Source organism: Micromesistius poutassou (genome assembly GCF_964030765.1).
Source record: "Micromesistius poutassou genome assembly, chromosome: 18".
Taxonomy (NCBI): Eukaryota; Metazoa; Chordata; class Actinopteri; order Gadiformes; family Gadidae; genus Micromesistius; species Micromesistius poutassou.
The window spans coordinates 4616055-4629953 of NC_140288.1; the positions used below are offsets into that span (position 1 = coordinate 4616055).

The 13899-nt window shown below is 44.7% G+C and overlaps 1 protein-coding gene across 1 annotated transcript; it reads left to right on the forward strand.

Annotated features, from left to right (window-relative positions):
• Nucleotides 1-280: 280 nt before the first annotated feature.
• Nucleotides 281-13105, forward strand: LOC311362922 (BCL2/adenovirus E1B 19 kDa protein-interacting protein 3-like). The gene is made up of 6 exons (XM_084482832.1): nucleotides 281-637; nucleotides 6195-6438; nucleotides 8425-8503; nucleotides 9210-9313; nucleotides 9778-9927; nucleotides 10214-13105. Exons 1-6 carry the CDS (start codon nucleotides 553-555, stop codon nucleotides 10260-10262), a joined length of 711 nt encoding a protein of 236 aa, XP_084338958.1. The 5' UTR covers nucleotides 281-552; the 3' UTR covers nucleotides 10263-13105.
• The last annotated feature ends 794 nt before the right edge of the window (nucleotides 13106-13899 follow it).

A 13899-nucleotide genomic window follows, 5' to 3' on the forward strand; every position in this document is an offset into this window, starting at 1 on the left:
TACTTTTTCAATTTTGTGAATGACTGATTTTTGATGTCTCCTGGGTTTATGCCATGTGAACCTATTCATATTTATTTTGATTAACATAATTCATATATATTATGTTATTTGTGTGGGGCTGTTCGCATTGAAGCTTTACACATTGAATCTTTATGTAATACAATATATGGCATGTCACAATAAGTCACAGATGACGGGCCTGAGCTAATAATTAATCATAGCACAGATTTCCTAAGAAGGGATGGTTACTGTTGTACAGTTCCTAACATACTCCGGGCACATTTCTGGACCAGGAGTGGCGGGGTCAGATTTTATATTCTGCGTAATGTGAGTCTTCCGTCTTTGTTATTGTGCTGGCGTCATCACACAGCTCCAGGAAGACGCGCAACACACACACGCCCCGCAGCCCATGGTTGCATTGCACTGGTTTGCACGACCGCTCTCCCGACCAGAGTTGATACAGGCCATCCCGGTCCGGTTTGGTGCACGCTGCGTTGCGCACGTCTGCATGTGCGCTCGGGAAAGTAGTGTGTTGCGTTGACGGTCTCTCTTATGCAAACCAGCCAGTCATCAGACACCATGTCGGACGCTTCTTCCACTTCGTCCCCAGATAACCACGGAGACGCGGGACTAAACGGTAAATAGAGACGTCGCTCTTTACTGTAAAAGTCTGGCATTCGTTTTGTTTGTTGGTGGATGTGTCCGAGTACACGTTGGTGGATTTATGGGGGGTTATAACAAATAATTCGTAATTAAAAGTCTCTTATCAGGTTGGGTTTTTCAATGAAGGGCTTGGGGGGAGGAGTAGGAACGCTATGTTCCGCTTGTGTATTGACAGCCGCTCGGCCAATAGCGTTTGAGAAAGTGTCCTTTGCGTTTGACTGATGACCGAAAAAGCCAATCGGTGATCCTTGTCGTTACATGGAGGCGGGCTTAAGATGTTGTCAACAAGGAGAGAGATTTACGTAAAAAACTGGTTAATATATAAAAATAGAGAAATATGGTCTTTTAATGCGTTCAAATGTAATAAAAACATAATTGTGGCTTAGGAAACAAAGTAATTGTTTCTAATTGTGTATTTTGTGTATAGGTAATTCTGATTTGTATACATATTGTCAGCCAATGCGTCGAGCCTCAGCAATTTTAGTAAATGCTTTGTGAATTTGTTAAAGGTAAGGCTACGGATAATATTCATTAGAGAGAGGAGAGACGGACGAATATCCTTTAGTGCATTAAAACAACATGAAACAATATGCCTACGTTTGTGTTTAAATGGTCCAGTGTGGGAAATGTAGGGCGCCTCTAGCGGTCAGGTTGCAGATTGCAATCCCCCTTTCCCACCTACGGTGGCCTGTACTTGCTTGTATTGTGGAATTTGCCAGGAGGTACTTTTTATTTAGTTACTTAGTCTGCACAACTATAGGTCGTAGCTTACATTCTACCATCTCTGCAGAGATTGATACGGATGTCTGCGTCCAAGAGAGGGTTAAGCTTCGAGGACACTTATTTATGAAGCCACGTGTATTTGGATGTGGGGAGAAGTTGATGTCCACGTCCAAGAGAGGGTTAAGCTTCTAGGACACGTGTATATGACACCATGTGTTTGTGGACGCGTGTGGCAGTTCATGTCCTTGTCACAGCGAGGGGGCTCCTACGACACGTGTGTGTGTGTTTGTGTGTGTGTGTTTGTGTGTGTGTGTGTGTGTGTGTGTGTGTGTGTGTGTGTGTGTGTGTGTGTGTGTGTGTGTGTGTGTGTGCGTGTGAGCGTGAGCGACTGAAGGTGTATGGAGCTGCTGGTCGGCAGTTGATTTTGATGTCCGCATACCGGAGGGTTAAGATTCTTGGATTGTAGCTAGTAGTCAACTCGTACTACTCGTAAAACAGGCCAATATATCACCAGTCAGCTCAGTGGAGGAGACTCAGGCTGTAACAATTGCACATGAAAGTACACAACTTTAGTTTTTGCCCCCCCCAAAAAAAAGGTACAAAGTCAACAGCATTAAAATGAGCCCGAAATGAGCTCTTCTCTCTGCTCATCCCGGTCGCAGTCGGACCTGCATGGGGACCTCTAGGCTCAGCTCAGGGCAGAGGCCAGCCGGTCGGGGAGAGACGGAGATGGGGACCGGAGAGCGAGCAGACAGAAACATCATCCGAGCCTCTGCTGGATCTTCCAAGCCACGCTTGTTTTTTTTGTATATTCTGCCACTTTCTGAGTTTGTTCAATGGAGTGTTGCTACGACCAGGGGTCAGTGATGGCCTGGCCCCGCCGGACCCAACCCGCTGCCGCTCAGCGGAGGATAAACACTGAGCACAGCAATCAGGCCGGCATTGAACCCGGCCTCATTGTTATGGGGAGCAGAACAAACATGAACATTATTGTTGATCATCTCATTTAGCCCGTCAAGCAAGCCACGCCCCCTCACACCATTTGTATTTATAGGGGACTTTGATTGTTGTTGGTCAACTTGTGTCCTGGGCCTGTGTACACACTTTACACAATTTTCTTGTAAACCAACACTGCCCAACACTGACCCAAACTATTGACATGATATTCTGGGGGCTGCTTTCAGGCAGGGTTGTGTTTGACCACAACATGGGGGGGGGACAGTGTCATCATGACTATTTATGGAGATGGTTTTGAGTTGAACAGGAGGCGAGGAAATGCGGGTCAGGTTCTTATTATGCCAAAGGCCAAATGAATTGAAATGCTCCAGTGGTGTGCAGGGATTTGAATGTACATACACACACACACACACACAGGCTATGTGGCTATCAATAGATATTACGTGAGATGTTTGTTCACCTACATGTTGATACATGGCTGATAAGGATTTCAACTCGATTTTGAGTCAATCTTGTTACAAAAGCCAATGACTCACTAATAAAGTAGTGTTACACACACACACTCACACACACACACACACACACACACACACACTGTCGGCTGTGTGTGTACATCAAAATCCCTGCAGGCCAGTGGAGTATTTAAATGCATGTAACCTTGTGTAATCTAACACCGTACCCGCCTCTTTAACACCTCCTAAAGACCTGTTCACATTTGAACCGTTTTCTCAGTAGTGAAGTCAGTGTCCTGTTGTGGTGAAACGGGACCACAACATCCTCCAAAGGGGCCCCTCAAAGTCAAGCGTCAAGTCAATAGCTTTGGTGTCGGTGTTGGTTTACAAGGAACCACAGGTGTGTACAGAGGCCAGCACTGTGATGGAGAGTCTGTATGTTGTTTAGTTTTAATAAGTGGAGCGTTGTCTCCGTCAGGTTGGGTTATCTGGCCGACCCATCTGTTCACTGGTGTTACAGAGTTCCCCCCTGTTGTTCACCTGCTCCCTGGGGTGAACCGGGCACAAGGACTCGCTTATCTGTACCAGAAAACTCCTGTGTGTCAACAACATCCCTCACGTCATGATGTACGGACAGATGCATTAGGGGGAAGGGGCGGAAACTGTGTTAAAGGGCTGAGTGGAACTGTATTCTGGCCTCAGTCGAGAGGAGACTAGTGTATGCATACATTAACACAGGTTAATTATTGTGTGTTTTTTTGCATTTAGAAGGTTCGTCTGTCCTAGGCAAGGCAAGGCAAGGCAACTTTATTTATATAGCACTTTTCATACACATGGCAGACTCAAAGTGCTTCACATAAACATTGACATACAATAAAAGAAAATAATAGATGAGAAAAGAAGAAAAAAAAATAGAAAATAAAGGCAAAGAAAAAAAGCAATATCTCATAAAGAAATTTGCCATGACAGCACACATGTTGACCCCAAATGTTAACGCCTTGCATTTCAAGTCCCCAGTAACCCTAAACCAAAACAATCCTAGTCTCTGTGTTTAAACTCCAGAGGATCAAACTAGAGACAGTGTGTGTGTGTGTGTGTGTGTGTGTGTGTGTGTGTGTGTGTGTGTGTGTGTGTGTGTGTGTGTGTGTGTGTGTGTGTGTGTGTGTGTGTGTGTGTGTCCGTCCGTCTGTCTGTCTCGAGCAGCTGATAACGGCTCCGCGGCCCGGAACGTTCGGTGCGCTCGGGCGTCATGGCAACGCGTCGGGAGCTGGCGAGGCGCGGACAATAGGCTGTCGACGCACGGCAACCTGGCCCACCGCCCGGCATGTGAACTAATCCAGCATGAGGGGCGATCTGCTGAGTCGTGTGTGTGCGTGTGTGCGTGTGCGTGTGTGTGTGTGTGTGTGTGTGTGTGTGTGTGTGTGTGTGTGTGTGTGGGGGGGGGGGTTACTAGAAGGTACTATCCGGGGTTGGGGATCGTGTCACTGACCCCCACCACCCCCCCCCCCTAAACTTAACAACAGTCCTGCCCACCTCTTCCCACCTAGTGTTTATTTAGCAGTGTAGGGGGTCATGTGGGGGGTCTGTTTTTAAAGTTCCTAGGCGGAACTCTCCAGTAAAAAAAATTTAAATGAATGCCATGTTATGTCCCGGACGGTCGTACGTTTTTGCAATATATGTGCCCTGCCCTCTTTTCGCCTCCGCTGTGTTACATTTATAAACGGACTGAGACGTGGTGTGAGCTTGCGTGCCCCGGGTCACGTACCCGCCGGGCGGGGAGGTGGGTCTGCTCAGCCAAAGAAAACCCCAGGGCACTGCGCGGGGCACTGCGCCGGGCTCTGCGCTCCTGTAAATAACACACCGGGAAGACTTTAGGCTCCAGCCAAGCGGCAGCTCCGGCTCACTGGCCCGGCTCCTGAAGGCTCCTGAAGGCTCTGTAGATTAGTTTGGATCTTGTCTTTTTTTTGTTTTTGTGTTTTGTTCCACGTGGTCGTTCTGTACGGGGAGCGACGGTACATGTGCCGAGGCGACGGTCAACCATGTATGAAAAACACAGCAGGCCTAGAAGTTCACACACTAGTCAACTAGTACGTTACTCACCACTAGTTTCACCACCCGGTCAACTAGTCTGTTACTTACCACTAGTTTCACCACCCGGTCAACTAGTCCATTATTTACCACTAGTTTCACCACCTGGTCAACTAGTCCGTTACTTACCACTAGTTTCATCACCTGGTCAACTAGTCCGTTACTTACCACTAGTTTCACCACCTGGTCAACTAGTTGATTACTTACCACTAGTTTCACCACCTTGATAACTAGTCCATTACTTACCATTACTAGTTTTAACCACTAGTCAACTAGTCGTGGACAGCAGAATTGATCAGATAAATGATAGAGAATGTATCATCCTCTATCATTGACATTGGCGAATGTCAGCAAGTAACATGTTATGACCAACACACCGGATTAAGTGTTGATCGTGACGCCACAGAATGCTGTAGTTGTTCTATCGTGCTCAATATAAAACGCTAGGCTAATGTTTATGTGTCTGTTATGTCTGTCGTCACGGCAACCCAGCTGCCGGTGGTGAAGCCAGGGGTGGCCGGACTCTGGATGAGGTTAAAAAACTCCTGAGCAGGACACCCAACCCTGAGCGCTCCCGACGAGCTGGCTGTCACACACCGCCGTCGGTGCGGGAATGTCTGTAGGAAGGCTTAAGCTAAGCGCTTTGAGTGACCGCTGGTTAGAAAGGCGCTGCATAAATGCAGTAAATACATTTACTAAAACATACGTTTTTTATTTTATTTTCGAACAACCAAATGATTATTTGGCCCAGTGGAATGCTTGATCCTTCTGTGTCAGAGAATGTGACCTTCTGTGTGTGTGTGTGTGTGTGTGTGTGTGTGTGTGTGTGTGTGTGTGTGTGTGTGTGTCTCTCTCTCTCTCTCTCTCTCTCTCTCTCTCTCTCTCTCTCTCTCTCTCTCTCTCTCTCTCTCTCTCTCTCTCTCTCTCTCTCTCTCTCTCTCTCTCTCTCTCTCTCTCTCTCTCTCTAACTAGTAAAGCATGCAACGACCTGTCTCTTGAAAAACCGGCTGGTTTCGAGTCTATGGTTTATTGTTTTGATTATTAGGCCTATGTTGGCCTTATGTTTTTATGTTATTGTCCTTTATTAGGAGCCTCTTTTTAAATGTGCTGGTTCTGAATCAAAGTGTAATGTACATGAACCACGCAACAGGCTAGGCTAGATAAATCGCTATGCTAAAGACGACAGCTATTGATTGGGATTCAAGTGAAAATTCAATTAAACGCAATTAACCAAAGAGACCAGCATCCTGCCTTGATGACTAGGGGAACGTCCCAGGGCTGAGTCTCTCTCTCTCTCTGTCCTCCCTCCAGGCTCCTGGGTGGAGCTGGAGATGAACAGGGGCATGACCAGCCCCAGCCAGTCGTCCTCCGAGGGGCCCCAGGCCCCGGGGCCCCTGCTGCCCCTGCTGCCCCTGCCCGAGGTGGAGGAAGAGGAGGCCATGGCGGGGGGTCTGGAGCACGTGCCCTCCTCCTCCTCCATCCACAACGGAGACATGGAGAAGATCCTGCTGGATGCGCAGCACGAGTCCAGCCGCAGCAACTCCTCCTGTGATAGGTGAAGGGGAGGGGGTCTTCTTTCTTCTGATTGGTTAAAGGGACATTATGGAGATATCTGTCAATTAGTGCTTACCTGAACTTACCCAGATTCAGTTTTGTTTCAATTTCATCTTCATTCATACATCTTTGTATGTCAAGAAGGGGAGTTTGCTAGGTTAGCGTTTGCTTTCTGCTAGCTGCTTCCATTGACTCGCAGAGCTAGCCTAGCTCCTGTTCAAGTTAGGGGGAATACGATTTTAAAGTCTTTCCAAGGATTTTCAACATGTACTGATTAGTGCCAACAAAACCATAACAAGATTGTAACTACTATTTTGACTCTAGTGGTTGCAACAACTTGCAAGATCGTTTTTTGGAAAACAAAAGGCAGATTTTCCCTGTAATAAGGTTTTATTAACAGCCTGGAGAGTTAAGTTAATTATCTAGAATTACACATCAGCACCTCCCTGGTGTTTAAATAAACTGCTTCATTGTTGTACTTTCTCTCCCCCCAAACAGCTAAACAGTAATGTGTCTGAGCCGTGAATTAGTATTAAGGCCGTAACTTAGCTGGTTACATTTCAGTGAGTGGTTTCAGCAGAAAAAACAACTCTATCTCTATAAATATCTATCTAGAATAATTACACAATGCCAATTCCCACAGCACTAGAATAATCCTAGGAAGAACCCTGTATTGGCAGGAATCGCCTCCATAAAAGTATCATTATTTGCCGAAGGTGAAGTGAATAGTGGGGGATAGCCTATAGTGCGCTATTCTCCACTATTCATGAAGCCTGAGGTGAATGATTGTTTTAGTATATACTACACATGAACGCTCCAAAAATAAACAAGATAACACTTTTTTACCGGGATAAATTCGTTTTAATTAGCGGTTTATTTGTTTTTATTAGTGTGTGACGAGACGACCGAAAACAATATCCCGAGTTTGAGATCTCAATCTCGGGATATTGCACCCCGAATATCCCGAGATAGCGAACCAGTCAAATTGCGCCATCTCAGGAGGTCGACGTGTAGCATATATACTAAAAGCTGTTAAACCTTCAGTTTACACGCAAAAGTTCCACACTGCTAATAGCACACGGCTTATTGCTGTAATTAAGTAAACAGCAATTATTCAAACCTATAAATGTCTGCTGTATAAAAACAAATGCTAGTAGGACGACATTTAGATATATTGAGTCCTGTTTCGGTAAACTCCAGCCACATCTTACTCACCGTATCGTCATATGATACAGCTTATCAGCTAGGGGTGATGACAGCGGTTGATGACTCACCTGCAGATGCTCATTTAGACTCTGACGATGCTGAAGAGGCTGACCACCACTCTAAACTCATGCGGACCCGGACACAGGCCAGATTATTGCAAGTTCACTTCCACAGTTTACTGTGTTGAGTAAGGTCACCCACTAACAGTTAACTCAGAGCGACCATTCGCAGTTACCAGTGCTTCACCATAGGGGGTGCTATTCCTGCGGATTGATGTACTTGTTTGGTTGCTCTTTAACAACCTTCAAACTGTAAAATCGTAATAAATGAAAATTGTATTAATAAGCTTCCGGACGCATTAGGTATCCAAAGTGCTAGAGTAAATGCATGCAGGGACCGAATCATCTAGTTTCATTGGCGTGTACTTATTGATAGTGAACTTGCGTACTATAAATGCAGTTGTAACCGCATCAATAAGCATCCAATGCTAAATATTATGGAAATATATGTCATATATATACATTAACAATATTATTAGGATTCATCCACGATAATTATCTCTGGTATGTGTGCCACACATGTCTACATAAGGCCTCAGGTTTAGTTTTAGCTGCCATGTTAAACCTGATTAACAGTTCATTAACTGGTGGAGGTCGAACTATGACCTAGATTCAGGGGTGTAGTTTGTCCAACGGGTTCAGTGAGGCTGATTCGTTTCCCATGCAGTGTTTTTGTAGATGATGAGTTGTTTGTGTCTTTAACTGTTTGTTGCTCTGCTCAGCCCGCCCAGGCCACACAGCCCTCAGGATGAAGGGCAGATCATCTTCGATGTGGACGCAACCAGCCACAGAGGCAGCCAAGTGAGTGGCTGTCTCTCTCTCTCTCTCTCTCTCTCTCTCTCTCTCTCTCTCTCTCTCTCGCTCTCTCGCTCGCTCTCTCTCTCTCTCTCTGTATCTCTCTCTCGCTCTCTCTCTCTCTCTCTGTATCTCTCTCTCTCTCTCTCTCTCTCTCTCTCTCTCTCTCTCTCTCTCTCTCTCTCTCTCTCTCCTATCCCAGTCACGTGGGTATCGATGGTTGTTTGTAGCCATCGGTAATTCTGTCTATTTTTTTCTGTGGGCGAAAATAATAGTATTATTAATGGACAGCTTGTTCGGTGCCATTGGTTGTTCCACACCAGCCGAAGTACAAAGCTATTATTAGACGTGTTGTCATTGGGATTCTGGTTGAGCTATGGTAATCCAGCTCTGAGGAACCCACACGCACTCAACATACACACCCAAACCTTTGAGACACACAGCTCCGGCCGAATCACTGTGTGTGTGTGTGTGTGTGTGTGTGTGTGTGTGTGTGTGTGTGTGTGTGTGTGTGTGTGTGTGTGTGTGTGTGTGTGTGTGTGTGTGTGTGTGTGTGTGTGGTCCATAATGTCCTAGATAAGGCAGGGGGACGTCCTGATAAAGCTGCTTGTTGTATATGTTTGTTTGAAAGAGGAGGCCGGTTATAATGAGAGGGACTTCCTGGTGACGTTTGTTGTTGTGACTTTCCGTACGTCTGTGGATGTGTGTGTAGTCAGAAGAAGAGGTGGTGGATAAGGAGAGAGACATGGACATCCTGATGAAGGACACAGACTGGGTCGCTGATTGGTCGAGTCGACCAGAAAACATTCCTCCAAAGTAAGAGTCTGATTACTGGCCTTGTCCATTATGACTGATGGACAGACAGATAGACCACTTATCCTTTCAGGCTCTAACTTACCTGTAGAAATATGATCTTAGGATCTATTTTTATATCCAATATGCTACTAAAGGTCATTTCAAGAGTGTAGCAAGGAACGACAACCTTCATTTACTTAAAGTAATAGTCAGAGCGACTCCCAACTTTTAAGCGCAACAACAGAATTATCCAAAAGGCAACCAGCAAGGGTTATTTTTACTTATTTAGATTACTCTCTGACCCTAAGGGATTTACTTTAAAGAAAACATTACGAAATACTCAACATACACAACAACGATCGCTGCAGTAAAGCGCATTTATCCAGAGCGCTTTACAGTGTGGGCTGACATTCACCCATTCATGCACACATTCCCCCGCGCCCCTCTCTAGCGTTAACTGATAACTGATCGGATAATTCCCACAGGGAGTTCAACTTCCGTCACCCACGGCGACCGGCGACGCTGAGCATGAGGAACACCGGGGCCATGAAGAAGGGAGGCCTGTTCTCCTCCGAGTTCCTCAAAGTCTTCATCCCCTCGCTGCTCATATCTCACATCCTGGCCCTCGGACTCGGGTAAGAAGACCGAGGATGGCGGTTGAACGGTTGAAAAATACATAAAGATAAATTGTCACGGTTATCACCTTTTAAAGAAAAACCAGGAGGATGAATCGACTCGTGGATGGGCTTGTTTTATTCTTGAGAACTTTTCTAGTTCAGATGTTTTTTAATGGAGTAAATAGCTGGAGTAACATAGTAACATATTGCAGGTTTAGTATAATATATATTATCATTCACGGACGATTTTAGGTGCAAAGCGAGAATTCACTGGTGGATGTTTCCTCTCTCCTCCCCTCACTAGGGTGTACATCGGTAAGCGGCTCACCACCACAGCCACCAGCTCCTTCTAGGACCACCTGAGCACATCTGGAGGGGTGGGGGGGGCCTCTGTGGTGGAGGACGGGGTCATGACCTCTCCCCTCTCCCCTCTTCCCCTCCTCCTAGCTCTCTCCCTTGACCCCCTCCCCCCCCCCTCTCTCTCTCTCTCTCTCTCTCTCTCTCGCTCTCGCTCTCTTGCTCTCCCTCTCTCTCTCCTTGTGTAGATACCCTTCCCCCTCTCTACCCCTCTCTCACCCATTTTGTATACGCTTCTCATGGAATCACGATTACCGAGGTCATACACTACTCTCTCTGTCTCGTGTCGTTTGTTTTCATGGGCACGGTATTACTGCTACTAAACCAAGTTCTACTTCTACTCCTCTGCTTTTACTTTGACTTTCTACTGCTGTTAATGTAACATGTTGATGAGCCGGTCGTAGGAGCAGGGGAGAGTCATCCGTTAAAGGGAAACAGAGGGAGAAGCAAAAGGAATTAGGACTTGTGCCAACACTCAATCAAACCACGCCATCGGACAGGAGAATGCCCGAGAGCCTACTTTTGAAGGCTGCCATTTGTTTAGCGATTAGACGCTCGCTTTCAAAGGTTATCGTTATTATCGGCTTTGTATCTATTTTTTTTTTTCTTCCACAGCCTTGTGGAACCCGAGCTATTGAGATCTTAAGTTATAGCAGTCACAGTCCACTTATAGCTTTGCCTTGCACTGGAGATTTTATTTAAATTAATTTATCCTGCCGGAAAACAATCTGTATTACTGTATTAGACCACTATGAAGAGTATTCCGTTCAAACTCTGAATGAGGGTCCCCCCGTTTCACATTACTGTCGTTTAGAGCTCTGTTCTGCAGGATGTTATGTTCTCTCTCGGCGTGAAACCGTACAATGTGTTTTGTTGGGGTGCCAATAATTGCGATGTCCACAAACCTTTCTGTTGTTCGGCAGTCCGTGTGTGTTGATGCTGACGCCGTTGCCGTGTAACGCTGCTGTAGCTGTCTGTGACGTATCCCAGTGATCTGTCTTTTTTCTTGGTACGAACTGGGCTTTCCACCCACCCTCATCCTTTACCTACCATTAGCTTGTCTGCCCTCACATCGTAATTGTGATTTTATTTTTTTTTCCCCCCTCTGAGGGAATTTAATTTAATTGTACCTATATTCTGCTATACCTAATAGTATACTCACGTTTCTCTATTTTTGGTTTTGTTTGGAAGTGAAGTGACAAAGTTGAGAGTGTTCAAAAGTTTTCAAAATAACAGATTTTCTTAAATCCAAATTTCTGGAGCGATTATATAAAAAAAAGTTAGATCAAAAAAATATTTCACTAAAGGAAATGAGTTATAAATATTTAATATTTTTTAAAGCTGATTCCAATATCTTATCTCATTAAACCTAGACATTTGGTCATAAAATATTCATATCATTTAAAATTCTACCAAAAAATGAGCTGGAACGGAGGGACAAAAGTCCTACTGTACCAGCGGCATTCTGAATGGAACCAGAAGGACAGAAAGAAGCGTTTGTTCCTCTCCTCTGAGGGCTTTTCAGCCAGTGGATTCAGCCAAAGGCAGTGGCCATGTTGGCTGGACCGACCCCCTTAACCCCTAAACCCCTTAACCCCTGACCCCAGTCTCTAACCCCTTAATCCCTAACCCTAATTTCCCCAACCCTAACTCCGAAACCGCCCTTGAACCCTAAAACCTTGTCTGTAGTCCTTAACCCCTAGTCCCTTAACTCCTCATCCCTCCCCCCTAACCTCTGCCTGTATTTCTTTTCTCTGGTACGTGACTAGCATGGTAAACCACATACCTTTTTAAAGCATGATTTAAAACGATTAAAGTAAATGTAATAAGGAACATGAGGCTCGGACAGGCTTTCTTGCCGGGTCTGTTGAGAAGGGATGGTTGTGTAAACTGTGGCCTATTTGATCAAGCTTAGTGTAGCTTGTGTGACTTAAACTGATATTTTACATATTTTCTATCATCTGTTGTGACTGCTATACTGGCCCCAGGTAATAATGGGGGTTCTGCAGAACAGAACAAGGGCCCAACAAAGTTACGGCCCTCCCACAAAGTTTGCCAGAAAATATAAACAGTAAATGTCCATAGTTCTTCAAAGGTTACACACACTGTGTACACACTTTATTTGAACCATCCATGTTATTTTTTTTACCCCAGTCTAGCCAATAGGAGGTTGCCATCTGACGTGGGGGTGATTTTTGTTAAAAAATCACCAATTTCTGAATCATGTGTTTGATATGTTTTTTTTTCTTCTGTTTTTTTTATGAAGCTGTATTCATTACGTAAATTATGATGGGCCTGGAATCCATGTGTAGGCTTCCAGAGCCTTCCAGAAACTTCCTGAGCTTTTCAGAGACTTTATTCACAGTTAGGAAAGCCACAGATATTCTCCTCTTTGTCTCACTGCCACCCCTTTGTGCCACAGAGCAGATTGTTTGTGTGTGTTTTGGCCACGGCAACATTTGAGAAAAAAAAAAGTGTACAGCATTTTTGTTTACTCTAGTTGTTGTTGTCTTGGTCTGTGAGGAACTTAATTTTTCGGTTTGGTTTTATTAAGTGTTCGATGAGTTGGACGATGCGTGGAGAGCTAGCAGTGTGATGTGTGTAAGTGGAATGATCCCAACGTTTGTTTGTACAATCAAACCAAAATATAAGAGATGTGAATGACGCGATGTTGAGGGGTCCTCTTGCTTTAAAGAAAGGAATGAATGCGGGTTGAAGAAAATATTTTCCTCACCGCTATGGTAACAATAGTTACCACAATAATGTGTATTGCTTTAATTTTCTCCCTTTTCATTAACAAGTTGATAAACATTTTGTCATTAAAGATTATCTGAATCAAGCAATTTGCAGTCTATGTTTTGATGTTGTTTCAGTTGATTCACAAATTCACTTTTACAGATACTTCTTAATTTCACAGTTCCTTCAAAAGCCCTTCAAAGTTAAAGCGCGGAGATGTTTGAGACGGATATGGTCTAGAAGGCAGTAATAGTTTAACTAATGGGACCGATCAGGAAGAGTCAAGCAAGGAATGTGTGGCATTTCCCTTCCAGCAGGTCTGCTGACTTTCTAATGCAGGTCATGGCATAAAGAAGAAGCATTTGAAACACTTATTACTACAAAGAGGTGAACTTAATTCTTGAGATCTGCTTCCTGCTTTGGCAGCAGCAGTTCATAATATTCTTGGAAAGGAGCCAACCTTCACGTCAGTACAAACGCAAGCTTAGTCTCCTTAGTTTTAGATAATCCATGCACTTTCTCAAACGGCATTGTCTAGGTGCTTTACATTCGGAGGGTTACTATGAGATCATGTTTAATATCCTTTTCCATTCATTATTAATTTCAACTCAGAGCTGCGCCTCTGAGCGTATTCATTGGAGGTGGCTATCGAACCACAAGCCACTCAAGTAGCGCTCTCTGGTGGTCACAAAAGGCATAGCACCCTGATTCCTCTACATATCACACAGATCTGAGGATTTCAGAGATTTTCAGATTTTCATCACATATAATCTGAAATGTCCCAATCAGATCCACTTTCTTATGAGATCTGATACCAGATCTCCAGATTTCATATCTGGACTTGCTGCACTAGCAATCAGGGCTAAACATCAAGTTTAATCAAGTTAATCTGAATGA